This window comes from Abramis brama (assembly GCF_963993115.1).
Source record: "Abramis brama genome assembly, chromosome: 9".
Classification (NCBI taxonomy): domain Eukaryota; kingdom Metazoa; phylum Chordata; class Actinopteri; order Cypriniformes; family Leuciscidae; genus Abramis; species Abramis brama.
Window position 1 is genome coordinate 8,178,279 of NC_139971.1, and position 19,352 is coordinate 8,197,630.

At 37.5% G+C, this 19,352-nt stretch overlaps 1 protein-coding gene across 2 annotated transcripts in view; it reads left to right on the forward strand.

The window, feature by feature from the left end:
* Positions 1-19,352, forward strand: part of cntn5 (contactin 5) — a 315,250-nt gene that overhangs the window by 174,989 nt on the left and 120,909 nt on the right. For both annotated transcript variants that reach the window (XM_084123899.1, XM_084123900.1), the window contains exons 4-5: positions 9,531-9,654; positions 10,363-10,538. In XM_084123899.1, coding sequence (XP_083980025.1) covers positions 9,531-9,654; positions 10,363-10,538 — 300 coding nt within the window. The remainder of the gene's footprint in view (positions 1-9,530; positions 9,655-10,362; positions 10,539-19,352) is intronic.

Below are 19,352 nucleotides of genomic sequence, written 5' to 3' on the forward strand. Positions count from 1 at the left end.
CCCTGCACTACATTTGTGAGCCCAGACAGCAGAATATAACACTGTTGAAAATGCATAAATGGCTTGTGATAATGATAAATTGTGATTATTCAGTCAAGTGGGTTTGCAAATCTGATTGCAAATCTGCATGAATAGAATTGAGAAGTTGGCAGTCAGATAGTTTTCTCAAAAATAACTAATTGAATCAGTTGAAGTGATTCCAGAGCCAACAACTCTTCATTGACTGAATCGATAAAAGCAAGTCTTGACTCATCAACTTAAAAAATCAGTTAAAAATTCACTCACTGAATTAGGCAAAGCAGTTCTTGAACTTTAGCTCTTAAATCACTGAAAACAGTTCTCGAATCAACAAATCTCTCTTTGATTCGATCAAGTGGTTCTTGAGTTAAAGGGATGGTTCGGAGTAAAATCAACCTAGGGTCCTTTGCACCATGACATCGAGCCAAACACCCCCCAGAAGCCTTTTTTCCCTTGGTCGAACATTATTAAAGTTAGAGCTTATTTAGAGATATCAGCCGGATGGCTTAGTGCAGGCGCTAACAGATCCAAGGATGTATCTCATAAATTACCCTTCTAATAATGCCCAGAATGGTACCAAACGTATACAGTAGTACAAATAGGTTCTGTATAAGTTTCTCAATATGCCAAAGGGAGGATCATTGCTCATCCACCAGAATTGTACTTCCTTTTACTTATTTTATGTAATATACAATTTTTGTTTCTGGTTTATTGTAGCATTTATACATGCAGTTATTTCTTATGTCCAGTAAAACACTTGTTTGGAGAAGTTTTTGGACTTTTTGTTGGCTACCATGATTCCAAACGCCATAATGTTTGATTGTATTGAGCTATCAACACAACATTTAGCTCAAATACAGTTGACATGATTGTGAACCAAACCTGCTGTTTTGTCAGAACTGTCAAGCCATTTAGGCATGAAATCACTCTCCATAACTGTATCTGACATTCACGTTGGTATGAACATTGGGTTCTTTGGTACAGCTCTGCCCATCGCCGTTGTGTTCGAAGTGCTTATTTGCTAAACCCCTGTTACTGTCCTCGCATAAACTGTCAGGACTTGGTTTTCTTTCTGTTCTAAGATAACACACCACAGTTTGCTCATTATAATTACAGTGTGGGCCAGTGGAGAGACCTTGTTTGAGGTGATACCTGAACAGTCTGTACCCGCTCAAACCGAGCTGTACAATAGAATAGAGTAGACCGAGGCACTTTACTATAATTGCTAGACATATACAAAGGCTCCATGATGTGCACTCAAACATGTCATAGCCTATCTGTGAAATTGTGTACTGCCATGAGCACTCCCTGTTTAATAGTGAGAGAACGAACGGTTGATTAAACTCTCAAAGACATTCGCTAGGCAGGAAATTTGACGCCTCTGGCGAGGTTTTTCTCGCTTGAAGAAATGGCCCTTGTTATTGAGGATTTTGTTTAATTTGAAAGGATGCTTTTGATGGTTAGTCATCTCTGTGTCACACAGCCAGAAGAACTGTAAGTGAAAGATAAGAAAGTTAAACTACAATGGTTTCCTGCATCTTACGGTCTCGTCCCCTCCCAAACACACTTATTTTTGATTAATAGAAAGAAAAGTCTTCCATGCCTATTTGTTTTAAAGAAATAGTTCAACCAAAAATTAAAGCTCAGTCATCATTGTGCCAAATCTGTATGATGTTCTTTCTTCTGTGGAAAAGAAAAGGAAAAATGTAGCAATCATATTGGAACTAGGGAGCCATACGACTACATAAGTCTACATTTTTTATTTTTTTTTGTAAGGTCATACAGGTTTGGAATGGCATGAGGTTAATTAAAGAAGACCTCTTGTGCTTTTCTTCTTTTTTTTTTTTTTTTTACATTGTTTTTTCTGAAACTCGTGATTATGGTAAGGGCACGTTTCTGAAACATGCTCGACTCGGTTGACCGATCACAACACACTGGTCCATATGACCAATCAGGGCACATTGAGCTTTTCAGAAGGAAAGCAAGTTACAGACAGACTGGGGAGAGAGGTGCTGCAACAATGTAAAACATGTGAAAAATAAGCATGAAAAGCTATTCTAGTACACCATAAAAACAAAATCAAGACTTTGTAAAAGGGGATCACATGGCCTCTTTAAATGATGACTGTATTTTTATTGTTAATGAACGAGTCTGTTAACTTTGAGGGGTGAAACTACAGTAGGAAGTTATTTGACGCTTTTTTCCAACAACAAATTACTTCATAGTTTTTACAAAACATTTCAGGAGAGAGATCACCAGTCCTGTCCTGCAGCTCTGCCATACCTCTGATTAATGTATATTTCCAAAGAGTGTTTTATTTCCCACTGGAGACCCAGTCTGCTGACAGGAGACTGCACAGATTACTGTTTCTGTTTCCTCTCTTCGCGATGAACAAAGACCTTTTCCAGCCACTTGATAATTTCTAAATTGTGAGAAATATCATGCTGTCTCAGCTTCCAAAACTAGGTTAAAGGTCTGTCTTTCTGTTAGATTGTGGAGTTGCACTAGTAACAAAAATGTTACATGGTAGTACTGTGGTATTATTTGAAGTACATGAATGAATTTCTGTATCACTGTATTTATCAATGTGCCCAATGGTATTATAATATGATACACTGTAAATAATGATATGATCAATAAGTCATGGCAACATATGTTTTCCCATTGCTTTAACTCATCAAAATATTTTTTATTGGTTTAAAGTTATTTAAAAAAAAAGTTGAATTGACTTCTACAGCTAATTTGATTATACTTTAAAAAGTGAGGCAGCAACTAAACTTAACGTTTAAGTTGAATTAGGTAAAATAGACTGTAAATGGCTTTTTACATGTATATGATAATTATTCAATACGACTGACCGGAGTACATGACACTGACTGTAAGAGATGTAGTTAAATTTAGTGGAGCTGTTTTACACTGCACAGACACTTCATCTGAGCTGTAAATATACTGAATGTTTACACAGACATACAGATGAGGCATAAATGGGTAGCACTTTATTTTATAGTCATGTTGCAAATGTACATACTATGTACTTATTATTGCAATTACAATAACTGGGTTATGTAACCCCTCCATCCAGGTCCTACTCGCCCCGCTCTGTGCGGGCCTCAAACCTGGGTCTCCGGCGTGAGAGTCATGTGCTCTAACAAGGAGGCTAAAGACTGCAGCCTTTACCGTCTATTGAGATCAGAGGAGTGAGGTTTACTCGCACAGCGTCTACTAGCTGGCCTCCGTTACACTCACCCCCCTAAACCTCACTCCCATCCGGGTCACGGCACCAATGTAACCCTTCCACCTGGGTCCTACTCATCTCGCTCTGTGCGGGCCTCTCGTCTCCGGCGTGAGAGTCAGGTGCTTTAACAAGGAGGCTAAACACTGCAGCCTCTAGCATCTGTCGCTAGATCAGAGGAGTGAGGTTTATTCGCACAGCGTCTACTAGCTGGCCTCCGTTACACTCACCCCCCTAAACCTCACTCCCATCCGGGTCACGTCACCAATGTAACCCCTCCACCCAGGTCCTACTCGCCCCGCTCTGTGCGGGCCTCGAACCCTGGTCTCTGGTGTGAGAGTCAGGCACTCTAACAAGGAGGCTAAACACTGCAGCCTCTAGCATCTGTCGCTAGATCAGAGGAGTGAGGTTTACTCGCACAGCGTCTACTAGCTGGCCTCCGTTACAGTTATAACTAGGTACTAACCCTAAACCTAACCTTCACCCATGCAATCGCCTTATATTACCAGCACTTCCTTGGGTAAGTACACTGTAAGTACACGTTCTGTAAAATAATGTGTAACCCATAAATGTATTGACATTGTATTGGATTCAAAACATCAGGAATCAGTGGATCAGACATGAATGTTGATTCACAAACAACTCACATGCAGATTATCATGATAAAGCCAATGTAGTCTGAGCGTTTACCAGGTCAACTGCTTCTGTGATCTGAAGGAAAGATTTATCTTCTTGTAATTGTAACCTTGTAATTGTATCACCTTGTAATTGTGTTTTTAAAGTTTCCTGCGATTGTTAAATGTCTGAAGCAGTTATGAAATGTAGTTACACTAGCAGTAAAAAGCATTGTGCCTGAGGGCTGGCACACAGAGAGACTGAATTCATTGTGCTGGGTGATGGCTTGAATCGTCAGAGAAAGGGCAAGATATATATGAACACAGATGGTGAGGTGGTAATGCAGCAGTGAGGTACAATATTTTGCTAGAATTGCAAATACCGATATAACCACACCACATCCCAAAACGTGAGATCTATGTGTCGCTTTGTGTATGTTAACTACCAATAATCGGTCGTGGGGGGTTGCTGTCCTCTGAGCGCTTCCAAAACAGTGCCAACCCACAGAGGTATGGACTTTACAAGTCCCCTAAAGGTGTATACTATCTGGCGTTAGCAGCAGATCCTTCATTAGTAATAATAAAGTTTATTTATATAGCACCTTTCACAGACAAGGAAGGGTCACAAAGTGCTTTACAGTAAAACATAAAATCAAAACAAACTGTAAAAATACCATCAAAATGTAATAAAACGCTAAACAATATTGATAATTAAAAGCTTGTCCAAAAAGATGTGTCTTCAGGTGTTTTTCAAAAGATTCCACAGAAACCATAGTTCTCAATTCTAAAGGGAGAGAGTTCCAGAGCCTTGGAGCCACAACACAGAAAGCACAGTCACCTCTGTCTTAAGATGTATTCTGGTAATAGTTAAAAGGTCTTGGTCTGAAGACCTTAGAGACCGATCAGGGGTGTGTGCATGTAATAGATCCTGGATGTAAGAGGGTGCTTGACCATGCAAGGCTCTTTAAGTAAGTAAGGCTCTTTAAGTCCTGTAGGTTGCGAGGTGGAGCCACCATGGATCGAACTTGTTGGTACAGCACATCCCACAGATGCTCAGTTGGATTGAGATCTGGAGAATTTGGAGGCCAGGGCAACACCTTGAACTCTTCATCATGTTCCTTAAACCATGGCAGGGTACATTATCCTGCTGAAAGACGCCACTTCCACCAGGGAACACCATTGCCATGAATGGATGTACCTGATCTGTAACAATGTTTAGGTTGTTGGCACGTGTAACATGTACGTCCACATGAATGGCCGTAGCCAGTGTTTCCCCTTGTCATCATCCCACAGTGCATCCTATTGCCATCACTTCCCCAGTTAAACAGCGCACTCATACATCCATGAGATGTAAAAGAAAACAGGACTTCTTCCACTGCTCCAAGGTCCAGTTCGGACACTTTTGGTGGTGTACAGGGGTCATGATAGGGAGTCTTGATTGGTCTGTGGCAATGCAGTGTGTTGTGACATTCCTCACATGAATAGAAATATAACTCCTTTTTAACTTGACTTCTTTCAAAATCATTAAAAAAAAACATACTTATCCCAAACTTTTGAATGGAAATGCAAGTATATTTATAATTCATATTGATGTGCATTTGTGTAATGCCTTTATGTCAGACATGACTTCATCTAGCTACAAAAACATGTCACATTGTATTCATGCAAAAATCCCTTATTATTGTAGTGTCTGAGACATTTGTGTTTCTCTGTCAGAGAATGATCCCCAATTACACAAAGCTTGTCCAAGCTACACAGATCTGTAAATAATTCACAGAGAATGACTGGTGACTAGAGGTGTTGAGGAGACGGAAGCGAGCCAGGGAGCATATGGGCCGAGTGGGAGTGTTTGTGCGGGGGAGCGCTCTTTAATCTCAAAGGCCCACAGTCAGCCGAGAGGCAACCAGAGGACTGAGTGTTAGTGAATCAAGTACTGCTTTATATAAAGATACTCTATTGTTGTCTGCACAGATGCACTGAAAACACAGCTGACTACCAAATTGGTCGAATTCAGTTTTGCACTTAGCAGCATGGACTAAATGAGGGTCTCTTCTCTCACAATTTTTAGGGTTCGTTTTGAAGGTAGCTGTGAAATCATATTGTATTGCTTAAAGTCACTTACATGTTGGATGTTTTTAACTTCCAAAAAACAAAACAAAAAACAAAACATTTTACCAAAAAAAAAATGGTGTGTCCTGTACACTGTAATATAACTCTTGTATAATAATAAAAATTGAGGGTATGTGGGGGTATGTGGGTGTGTGTGTGTGTGTAACTGAAGACATCATAACTGAGGCATCATTTATGTGCCATGGACACAATACATAAAATCATGTGTTACTTTCTAAGTGATCAGACTTAAAAATAGTAAGAAAGAAAACAGTTGATGAAGAAAGAAACTAGTCTTACTTTTCTAAATCAGATTATAACAAACATTACTGGAGAGCGTTTTACAAGAAAATACTATAACTATACTAAAACTTCAAAATGTCAGATTTAGTTCAGTTGCTTGCAGTTTCTTTATAATTACTTGTGAACAGTTCATAAAAGAACCATCATTTTCTTAGTGTGAAGAACATTGTAATAATCTGAATATTTTCCACTATATAGACTTTTGTGCAATGGAAAGGTTCCATGAATGTTAAAGGTTCTTCATGGAGTCATAGATGCCTATAAAGCACCTTTAATTTTAAGAGTGCAGAGACTAGAATATCATAGAGGCTTGGGGATGGATTTGTTTCACCTGGGCCAGTTCGTAACCACTTAGAAACCACCCAGAACACCCTAACAACTATAGCAACAGCATGACAAACACCACAACACATTGCAAAAAATGGTAACCTGGAATTTGTTACTTTAAATAGTTATTTCTACCTAACTTAGTTCATATAATGTAGTTCTGGTGGTATATATTAATTAATGTATTTAAGTTGATTCAGCTATATTAAATAAAGTCACTTGGCCTTTTACCTGTATTGTATGTTGTTTACACTGAATTCAATGCTAGGCTCGTAGCAAATGCATTCCCTCCCTTCGGATCTGATATCTTCTCTCTTGTGGGGATGTGACACTTTTTCTGGTCAATATGCCAACAGACTGTGATGTATAAGAAATGTATTTTTTGTCCTGGCAATGATGCAGGTTGTACTGGAGACCTTCAACGGTTGTGTAAAGCGCCTGGCTACACAAACCGCAGATATGAGGCTGGTGGGCTGACACCTGGGCAGAGAGCAGCTCGAGACAGTGGCGATGTTGCAGCCTGTACACACTGGGATTTATTATGCATGCAGCACAGAGCATAAATAATAGAACCAGAGCTTAGATAGCTCACTCCCAAGCCACTGCAAATGACTAGGTTATGTGTGAACTCTGTGCCCACAGGTCCTTTATCTCTTCTCTATCTCTGTTGTCTAATTCTGTTCCTGCTCAAAAACATTTGCCAGATTTAGCCATTGCATAGCGGATGTTGAACAGGGGGCGGAGAGCCGTTCATGCAGCCCTGATAATTTCATGAACAGCTTTATCCTTACAAAAAAAGTACTGTGGCGGTACTGTGGTACACTGATTTGTACTACCATGATACTATGATATATACCATGATACTGAATGATATTCATATGCATGTAGCTAAGCATTTACATGTTACTTAGAACAATACCACAGACCTAGCAAACCTCAGTATTGGTAAATGTCCCAAAATACATAGTCTTGTGATGATGATGTGTGCAAAAAATATGGTACAGCCAAGATATGTGTATGAAACATGGTATGGTATATGTCCAAAAAACAATTGTTAATATGGTTCATGTAAAAAAAAAAAAAAAAAAAAAAAAAAAAAAAAAGTACATTAGTTGTGCATGTATTAGCATGATACCTTTTTTTAAAAAAAGTATCAGTATGACCAAAACTATTTTATGAGGTGGCTAATTCGTATGAATTCATACGAACTCACTACGCACCTTATACGACCAAACCTACCCCTGACCCTGCCCCTAAACATACCCATCACTGGGGTTTAGACAAATCATACGAATTTGTACGAATTGGTCGTGAGATAGCGTTGGTTTGACACATATTCAAACAAACAAGCAAACAAAAAACACTGTATTAGCATGGCACATATCCAAAAATGATTTTAACAACACACACACACCCCAAAAAATGTTTAATTGTTCATGTCCAAAAATATTGTATTAGCATGGTATACTCTATGTCCAAAAAACATGGTATTGGCATGAAAAAAATCGTACTAATGCAGAACATGGTATTAGCATGGTCCATGCCCAAAAGTTGGTATTAGGATAACCCCCCGCCAAAAAAAAAAAAAAAAAAAAAAAAAAACATTTAGCATGGAACATATATTTATATTTTTAAAAAATGGTATTAGCATAATAAATATCCAAGCAAAGCATATACTATATCAAAGCATGCATTGTACATGTCCCATTTGTTTGTTATACAATTTGAGATTTAATATTGGTCCCAGTGTTCAGCATAAACTCACTGAGCACCGACGGAGCAGATCTCCTGAGTGTTACTAATTGGAAGGACTCTCAGTTATTCTACTGAGATATGTTATCGAGTTCACCCTGGGGGCTGCATATATGAGACGGTTAACAGGATTTCTAATGTAGACCGTCTGCCGTGTAGATCCAACTGGTAGAATGAGCTAAAACTCTTTTGCATTGTTAAAACATCATTTTGTGTCCGACATACATAGCCTATATATAGACCACATATCCAAATACATTACCCTACATGGGTGTCGTGTAAATACTGTATGTAGTACACATCAACACTATGGCATTATTTCCATAGGGAAGCATGGTTTTTATTTTCTTCAATTCAGGGCATGTCAATTAAAAATCCATGGCGTAAGCAAATTGATTTATTATTGTAAGAGTGTTGATGGCATATTTTAGTTTGTATGCATTTTTTTGTATTTTTTTGTTGAGGAATAGCAATAAAGTTTGCCAAATATGTGACTCATTTAGCTGGTTTATGAGACAGCAGGCTTGTGTGACAAGACTACGTTTCCCATCATTCTCTGTGGTAGCCCAATCATAATAAAACTCATAAGTTGTAACTTCCCAGGAGGACTTGAAGGCATCAGAAGTGTCTTTCTGAAGGAAACAGTAGAGAAAAACCTTGCAGGGTTTGAGCCCACAGACTACTCGCATATCTTGTCCTTGTATTATGTATGATCTGGGTTCTGGGTTCCGCTCCGCAGCTCCGCGAAGCAAGAGAGAGTGGCCGACCGAAGATGGTCCACATGTAGGCCTATCCTATGATCAGCCAATCAGTCATTCAAGTGCTTTCAAACCATTCAAGTGCAATAAGACTCCAAAGAGAACTCAGTTCAGTACTGGCGCGCTACATGACAATACTGAATTGACTTCTTATTGTGCTTGATCGAACACAATAAAAAAAAATAAAAAAAATCCTGTTATTGATGAGTATCATTGTAAGCAAAATGTGTTAAATGAGTTTAACTCATTTTGCTTACAATGTGACTTAAAATAAAATAAAAGAAAGATTTGAGAAAAAAATTTATGTGTGTCATACAGGTCATGTATTAATATTATTATTATTATTATTTTGGATTAATTTTGTTTATGCGTGGAATAAAACTGCATTTTTGCCTTTCTTCTTCCATCTTACCCCAGAGAGCGAGGAGTTTGGTCCAGTGTTCATTCAAGAGCCAGATGATGCAATCTTCTCCCTGGATTCAGATGATAAGAAAGTGATAATGAATTGTGAAGCCAGAGGAAACCCTGTTCCGACCTACAGGTACGGTTTACTAATTTCATTATCATGGATAAGGTTTTATTAAATGGATAATAAATGACATTTAATTTCTCTTGAGCTTTACTGTGAATCCTTATTATCCTGTCTAAGTGGCATTTGCTAATGATGCAAATATTGGACTTTCCTCATGTGGATTCCTAGTCAGAATTGATATAATGTGCTAGAATCATCATATTACTCAGTACTCTCCAAGCATGTGCTACAGTCTCACAGAAGTTCTAACCTTTAAGAAACAGACAGCAATTCATCAATGTATCTGTTTACCACCTGAAAGATTTGTTGAAAGTCTCTATAGGCCTATGCATAAATATATACATACAGGTGTTAGCGAGGTTGTATGATCCACTCTTTACTGAGTTCTCAGACACTGAAGTTCTGGGTCGTAATTTAGATCGATATTCATGCCTAAGATATAAAGACACATCAGGTTGTATGTTACCTGATCAGCTCCTCCTTCAGCTATAATGTGATGTCTATATTCCATCAACAGAAAGAGTCCCAAATATACATATCATTTTTCGAGGAAAATGTTGCATACATTACACAATCAGTAAAAGTGCTAAAGTAGAAGCATTTTCTGCATAGTGGTCATGAATTAGTTACCTCAGTGTATAAATCTTTATTTATTTGTTTATCCCTCAGAATCTAATAATTGATTCTGTTTTTCTAATTGAGTCATTGCTTTTGCAGTTGGCTGATCAACGGAACAAATGTGGACGCTGAAGCAGATTTCCGCTACAGTTTGATTGATGGGAACTTAATAATACACAATGCGAGTGAGGCTATTGATTTTGGAAGATACCAGTGCAGAGTTGAAAACAGCATTGGCATCGTCCTGAGTCGAGATGCCCTCCTGCAGTTTGCCTGTGAGTAATTGAATACATTTAAATGCTGGTATTCTAGTGTTATTTTAGCATGGAGATACTTTTATAGTTTTTATTGATATTAATAGTTTTTTTTTTTTTTTAAGTTTTAATCATTTTGTTGTGTTTTTCTTTTTCATATGAATTTTATGAATTTTTATTGCAGTGTCAGACTTTTTAGTACATCATGTTAAATGAAAATTAGATGTTGCTTTGGCAACTAGCTAAAATGTACATTTTGAAAATAATTGTATTTGATATTATATTTAATTTCTGTTAACATTTATTCAATAATTGTTAATTATTTATGGGATTTTTTATGGTTCTAGTTTTAGTTAACTATAATAGCCCTGCTGAAATTATTTGGGCTGATTTAAATAGAGCCAACTCTTTCCATCTATTTGATTCAGCATTGATCTGATGTGCGTTTCCCGTACAAATATGTACTGTAACTCGATTCTTAACCACCAAAGTACAAAGCAGCGTTGTGGAAACATTAGGCATTAGAGTGAAAAGTTTATTTGTATTTCTATATTTCATATTGATATTATGCCCAACTGGCATACCCAAATGCCCACCCTAAGATTGCTTCCTACTAATGTTACTGATTAAAAGTAAATGCAGTTAAAGGTATTCCCATGATGTTTTGCTCCTTCCCTTAAAATGTAGCCCCAAAGTTGTCTCCATTACATGGGAAAGTGCCCTTAACGCTTTGCTTCATGAAAAAGAGCAAAAAACGCATTTCTTCCCCTAGTAATCCCTTGGCTTCCCTCCAAAATATCATCACAAGCCACGGAAGCATGCAGTGTGGAGCTAGAGGCGCAATTGCTTGCTGGAAAACACATTGTTAGTTTTGCTTACAGTTTCCCCACGAGCGATGGCCATAATAGCCTTATTGGCGTACCCAACGGGATTGTGTACTTCACTGCCCATGGTGGGTTTTTTTAGAAAAACGAACACTTAGTGTATGTGTGATGTAACATTCTTATGGGCAGTAAATGTATTATAGCTGTGGTTAGGAAGCCTGTTTTTCGCTTCACAAACAGTAACATTGAAGAGGTGTTCGCTCGTGTTCTCTCTCCTACATGAAGAATGGATTCCGCCTTGCATTTTCTGCTCTCCTTCCATCAAAAAGAACACTGCGAACAAGATCCTAAAGTCATCCGGTCTTTTCTTAGAGTCTCCATATTAGCTGCCAGCCCGCATGAACACACTGTTCTGTTCGTTTTGTTTTTTTTGTTTGTTTTTTTTTCTGTCGTCCTTGTCCGTCGCTTGGCTATAACCTTGCTCCACTCATTGTGTGCCCATTCTGAAGGCCTGTCGGAGAGACAAAGGAAAGCTCCTGGCAGCAGACATTGGGATGCAGAGCTTTTCCCAGGCCTCCACATAACAAATGGCCACCATTCATCACCCTGTTGGACACCCAAGGATCTTTCACTCTTATTGGCAGGGGGCGATCTCATGAGCCTGTCATGGTGCTGCGTCCATGCGCAATGAGGTTACGATAAAACGAATTAACCTTTATTGCACCTTGCCACCAAAGCCAACGTGAAACGCTGTTCACAATCTATTTTACTTCCACTCGCTTATGTATTAGCGAGTGAAACGGTACATTCAATGAGAAAAATGTAGGGTGTGACTTGATTTTCTTCAATGAGAATTGATTGGATCGTCAAAAATAAAAAGGCATATTTTGGAATAACTGATGAATCATGCATAGTAACACTAAGAAAATGCAAACAAGTCACTTTTATTCATGATGACTAAGCCGATTTTCTCACTCTTTGTTGAGTATTAAAAAGATTTGTTTTTCATTTATAGCAATAGTATAGTTGGTTATCAGTTTGTATGTAGTTTGTTAAAAATTTATTTGTATTTACTTTGTTATCAGATAGTCTCAGTACTGCCAAAGAGTAATGGAGTGCATTTCCCAAAAGCATTGTTAGTTAAATACAGTTTAAAGTTCTGTCAGTATTAACATAGCTAAACGATTTGGTGTTTCCCGAAATCATATTCGATCTGTTGTTAGAAGCATCATTTCTTCTTAGTATGACATGTAGACTTAAAAAGTTAAAAGCAAAATAAGCAGTACACAGGAACCATCTGGAAATGTAGAAAAACAACAGAGATCAAAATGATTAAAATATTCCTCTATTGTGTTCATTATTTACAGCAAGTATCTGGGTTGAATCGATGAATTAGCAAAAGTCATTACTTACCGGCTGCATGACGTCAAGGGTTCTAACCAATGTGGTACGAATGACAGATGTGCAACAAAGTTCCTACACTTTCGGAAAACAGCCATGTTAGCTAGTTAGTTTCTCCAACAATGCGTCATACCATTGTAGTTAAGTAGCATATTACGTCCTTATTTGGGAAACACACCCCATATCAGGATTCACTCTGAATCTTTTAGACTTTCTCTTAGACATTTAAGAACAGAGCAGTCTGAAGTGCACTTAAAAGCCGCAAGAGCTGATTTCTGCTGGCAGCTACTGCTGTGCAATTTCAAAATGATTAAAGGAAATGATTCCCTGTGTGGAGTGCATTGGTTGAGGTCTCAGTTCATGAAATGCAAACAGCTTTATTGGCCAGCCAGCGGTAGGGGAACATTTAGCTTGGATCTTTTTGTTTGCTGTCTTTGATTGGATTGGAAGCCAGGCATGAGTTTCCCAGAGATGGTCAACTGGGCCGTTTGGCGAGGGGCCTTGTCTTTGAGCCTGGCCATGGATGTCACAGCCCTCTCTTGGTAAGAGACCTCTCACAACTCTTGCCAGGGAAACCTGTTGGTGTGCACAGAGTATCCACAGCTCCCCTGGAGATTCAGAAATGTATTTTTATTAAAGAAAGAGGGAGAGAAAGACAAAAACACTAGTCTGTATTCCTCTCACAGTTGTACCCCCAAAGCATTCCCTGTTGGGCCTTTTTTTCTGTCTCTTTGTTTTGAGAAGCAGAACTCCCTGGTTCAAGTTAGTTATCAGACCACGCTTTGAAGGCTGCAGGCAGAGGGAGTGTCTCTGATCTCACTCCCTTCTGAGATCCAGCCTTCTCTCAGCAGACCCCTCCAAAGTGGAAGAATGTGACTTAGGTGTCATGGCTTGAAAGAGTAAGCCTGTGGATATGTACATAGGGTAGGTCTGTTCAGAACTCCACTCTGTTTGACCACAGAAAGCAGGGCCATCAGGAACTGGATTATCTTGAACTAGAAAGTCTAAGAAGTCTAAATTTGAGGGAGTTAGGCCTGTGCTTTCTATTTAAAGGCCCTGATGCCATAGTAGCTCCTGAGCACGCTTCACAATTGGATCACACTAGGTATCACAGACCTGTAGACTTGACGGGGTAGCCACAAGCCCAAAAAATTGCAAAGCCATTTGGGAAAAAGTTACATTTGATTATGATACAACTGACCAGAGATGAAAATGTTATTTCACAATTAGAGTGACCAAAATGATTGCGGTTATCAATATTATCAGAGTATTATTAAAATGTACTGAAAATGTTCAAAAAGTACTGATACACACACTGAAATATTTTCACAAAGTTTAATATCGAAAACCAACAAACAACAACAAAAAATATCAGCACTATCAGGCACGGCACTAGGACACTCTACTTGGGCCGGGGGTGCATTTATATTTCTTAGGGGAGCCAGCATCCGAAATTAAATTGTGTTCCACTTAGGTTGGTGGTTGGGTCCCTCTCAGATGAAATCACGTTCAGATGTTGGGGTAAACATTAAAGTAATAACAGATGACTTACAGCATAAAGTGTTATTTACCAGCATGTATTAATATGTACTACATCTTCAAATAAAGTTTTTACCAAAAAAGTTTTATAAATAAACCTCATATTTAAACCATTTTTAAGAGAAGGGGTGATTAAAAATCATTATTGATTTTAAGTATTTTATCTGGTCTGGTAATTCTAGATATCTTATTTTTAGAATTTATTTTAGAGCAACCTGTTAAAATGTACAACAGTACATAAAAATTCAGTCCGATTTTCATATTGGTCTCAATAAAAATTGCAGACAGGCTGAATGAAACTGAAAACTTCATGTCCATAAATGTATTGACATGCGATGATGTCATTTGTTTTGATTTTAGTTGACTTGAGTAACTTGACCTCTGAGCAGAAATGAACTTGAGCATTTCCTGTAAACCTAATCACTGCCGTTAACTTTACCTAAAAATACATTCAGTCCCATTCATTAAATGCTTCACTGTGTGTGGCACAGTTGCGCATGTTTTGACATTTCTGACGGAAAATGAATCACTGATGGATTAGTTTTGAATCACTAATGGATTGTAAATTGGTAAGTTGGATAAAGGGGAAAAGGGGAATGTTCAGGACAGTAAATGGAGAGAATGCTCTTCATAAATATATATGTAATGGAACAGATAATGGAATAGAATGGGACCTTGAGTTTATTTATATAACAACAACAACAACAAAAATCTAACCCTAACCATTTACTTATTTTGAGTCTGGTACGGTAATATGGCCATATTTAAACTTTATGCACTTTTACTGAGGTTATACCTACAGTATTTGGTCATGAAAATCCCAAGTGTACATATCGTCCAAGATACACTAGACTTTGCTGAAGCTTTAATCACAGTATACAGTACATACATTATTACAATATTGAGTTACGTTATAAAAATAATTAATAACTTTTTGTTTTAATAACAAAAAGAACTCATTAAACAATATACAATTGTTTAAGTACTAAAGAAGACAAGTATACAGAACAATCATAAAGAATCAGAACATTTTCAACCAACATTGCTAGGCTGTTATGTTTCAATCCAAATAAAAATGTGAAAACAAATGTTTGTATAACATTTTTAGTATTTAGTGTTATTTGATAAACACCATCTGTTCTAAAAATTGAAACCATTCATATAATAAAGTTTCTAGAATTATTCACAATAACAAAACAGTGCATGTTCATTACCACATACTTGCAAAGTTACTTATAGTCAGTAGAATGTCTGTTTGAGGACCATCACAATAAAGAGTTAGCAGATATTTAGCAGACAGTTTACTAAAACTCTAATGAGAGTTAGTTGACATGTAGTTGCAAAGTTACTTATAGTCAGTAGAATGTCTGTTTGAGGATCATCACAATAAACAGTTAGCAGATATTTAGCAGTCTACTAATACTTTAATGAGAGTTAGATGATATGTAATTGCAGAGTTGCTTACAGTCAAAAGTATGTTCAAAGGGGACCATTAAAATAAAGTGTTACCCAGTTTTATATTTCCATATCGCACGTGAATACTAGACTTTATGTTGCCTTGTGTAAAAAGTACACACCCAATCGAATGGCAGTCCGATCAATAAAGATGCATGAAGCTTAAATACCCCTTAAAAAGGTCATGTATTGTCTTAGACTGCCACACAGTTATTGAAATGAGTGCATCAGTTCTTGCAGATTCTTATCTTATCTCCCATTCTCCCTTATAGTTAAGAACAGATGAATATCGATTTTTCCATACAAAGGTCTCATTTTACCATGCAAGATGAAGGGTCAGGAAAATACGAGATGGAAAAGAAGAAAGAAACCCAGTCAACAGATTTTTATCTGTTCTATCCCAACTTCTATCAAAGGGGTCCATTATCTTTATGTGGCCCTTTTTTTTTATGACGCTCATCACGAGAATCCATTGCGTAGTTTTCCTGTAAATGATGCCAATTTTAGCAGTACCGGCTGCCCTCATAATTTACCACCCGTTACATTTGCGAGCAAAGAAAGAAAGAAAAACGAGAGAAAAAAATCACATGTGTCGCCCCACTCTCATGTTTCTTGACCCTAGATGTCTAAAGATATGTCATTTGTCACATCTTTTCCTTTGACCATGTAGGAACAACAAAAGAAAATCTATTTTCCCATTTAGACTACAGTGGAGAGCATTGATTAGTTATAATTCATATGTCTAGAGTAAATTGACGAGGGGAAGGGATAACACGCTGATATGGAGAACAAGAAGGCGGCAGTGACAGCGCCTGATAAATCAATAATCTGCTCTGTTACAATGGGATTCCCAGCCTCTCCATCCCAGTTCTCTGGTGACAGTTTGTTGGAGGAGATCACTTTTCCAAGGCCATATATTACACAGCTCATACCGATCCTTCTTTCCTGCCATGGCGCCGGGGAGAACCAACAGACGTATTCTGCATTCCAACAGCACGGCCTGTCAGCCACCCGCTTCACATAAATAAGACATACACTATTGAATTGCTCTCTCTTAAACTTTCTTTCTGTCTTTCTACAGTCCCAGAGAGGTGTCTTGTCTTTTTGCACCAAATGCTTGCGTTTTTCATTTTTTGTGCAGCCTCCTGTAGGTTTGAGTATTAAACACAGGTGTTGCGACTGTTGATGGCTCTTTGTGCTTTAGCTAGAGTGGAGCAATGCAAGAAATACCTGTTGATGATCACAAACAAACTGGAATGGAGTTCAACCGATAACGGATTTTGATATCGACAACTAAGGTTGAAAATCTAGCCGACAACTAATTCATTGGCTGATAGATTCTAAAATCATTGATATGAATCTCGACTCAATGAAAATTAGTGCTGAATTGAATGACTTAACCATGATAATGTTTTTTTTTTTTTTTTTTTTTTTTACAAGAAAATACTATTTCAGTCTTTCTACTTTTTATTTGTTTGCTAGCAATTAACTAGCTATTTTTTAGTGAAAATTGTTTCCAAGTAAATCCTACATCTTTTTTTTTTTATTTTTTTTTTACAGTGAAGTCTTGTAGTTTCAAATAGCATGAATAAGCTATATTATATATAGATGTGCCCTCATTTGAACATTATGCCATGTTCATATTTTAGATGTGTTTTTATTTTACTTTGCTATTGCGTTTCTTTTCCACATAACTATACAGTTTAGTTTGTGAGAACAGAAAAAAAGTTAATTTATTTATTTAGTTTAGATATTTTTGCAGTTAGTGATTGATAATTTTATTGATACGGAAACTCCAAAAGGTAATTGCAACATTTTTATCTCAAATTCTAACATTTTTCTCGCAATAGTGAGTTTATTACGGTGACCGGGAGGGGACATGTTCGGTTCACTTATTTTTGTCGTGGCCACAACATATAAACTCGTGGGAACGTGATATTAAGTCGTGGGAACGTCATAATATCTCGTGGGAACGTCATATTAAGTCGTGGGAACGTGATTATAAGTAGTGGCCACGAGATCATTTTGTTGAGGTAACGACATCATTATGTCATGGCCACGCGATGCAAAGTCGTAGCCTCGAGATCATATGTTGAGGGAACGATATATTTTTCTCAAACCACAGCGGCCAATACTGTAACCGTACCATAGCATAGACTGGGCTAACAGCAGAGATGGAGATGACAGAAGAAATAACATTTTACTTTAAATTAGGAATGTCATAAAAAGATATAGTGCGGTCTTTGGCATTATTAAATTGGATGGGCTTTTTTGTCGCACTTTTGCACTGGCATGAAGTTGGTTTGACGTTGGACGTTTGATATTTGCATATTTATGGACCGTCTCAAAATGACATGCGAAGTTGGCATAAACGTTTCTAACTTCAATAGCATTTGAAGACAATGATTTACAGTCATAAAACCAACTGTACATTGTTCACCCAGGTCTCATGTATGATGCACACCTTTTAGATTTTTGATATTTATGACAATAAACTGCTAAATCATATGCAAATATTGCTATGTATTTCACTACTGTCACATACCTGACACCTAGATGAACAATGTACAGTTGGTTTTATGACTGTAAGTCATTGTCTTCAAATGCTATTGAGCTTTAAATATGGTCATATTCTGTATATGATCCCATACAGTAGTGAAATACATAGCAATATTTGCATATGATTTAACAGTTTATTGTCATAAATATCAAAAATCTAAAAGGTGTGCATCATACCTGACACCTAGATGAACAATGTACAGTTGGTTTTATGACTGTAAGTCACTGTCTTCAAATGCTATTGAGCTTTAAATATTGTCATATTTTGTATATGATCCCACACAGTAGTGAAATACATAGCATTATTTGCATATGATTTAGCAGTTTACTGTCATAAATATCAAAAATATTAAAGGTGTGCATCATACATGAGACCTATATGAACAATGTACAGTTGGTTTTATGACTAAGTCATTGTCTTCAAATGCTGTTGAGCTTTAAATATTGTCATATTTTGTGTATGATCCTATACAGTAGTGAAATAGGCCTACATAGCAATATTTGCATATGATTTAGCAGTTTATTGTCATAAATATCAAAAATCTAAAAGGTGTGCATCATATATGAGACCTGGGTGAACAATGTACAGTTGGTTTTATGACTGTAAGTCATTGTCTTCAAATGCTATTGAAGTTAGAAACGTTTATGCCAATGTCGCATGTAATTTTGAGACGCTTCAGGTGTCTTTCACTTATAACGTACCCATGTCTTAATGCCAAAGACCGCACTATATCTTTATATGACACTCCTAATTTAAAGTAAAATGTTATTTCTTCTGTCATCTCCATCTCTGCTGTAGCCCAGTCTATGCTATGGTACGGTTACAGTATTGGCCGCTGTGGTTCGAGAAAAATATATCGTTCCCTCAACATATGATCTCGAGGCTACGACTTTGCATCGCGTGGCCACGACATAATGATGTCGTTACCTCAACAAAATGATCTCGTGGCCACGACTTAATATGACGTTCCCACGAGATATTATGACGTTCCCACGACTTAATATCACGTTCCCACGAGTTTATATGTTGTGGCCACGACAAAAATAAGTGAACCGA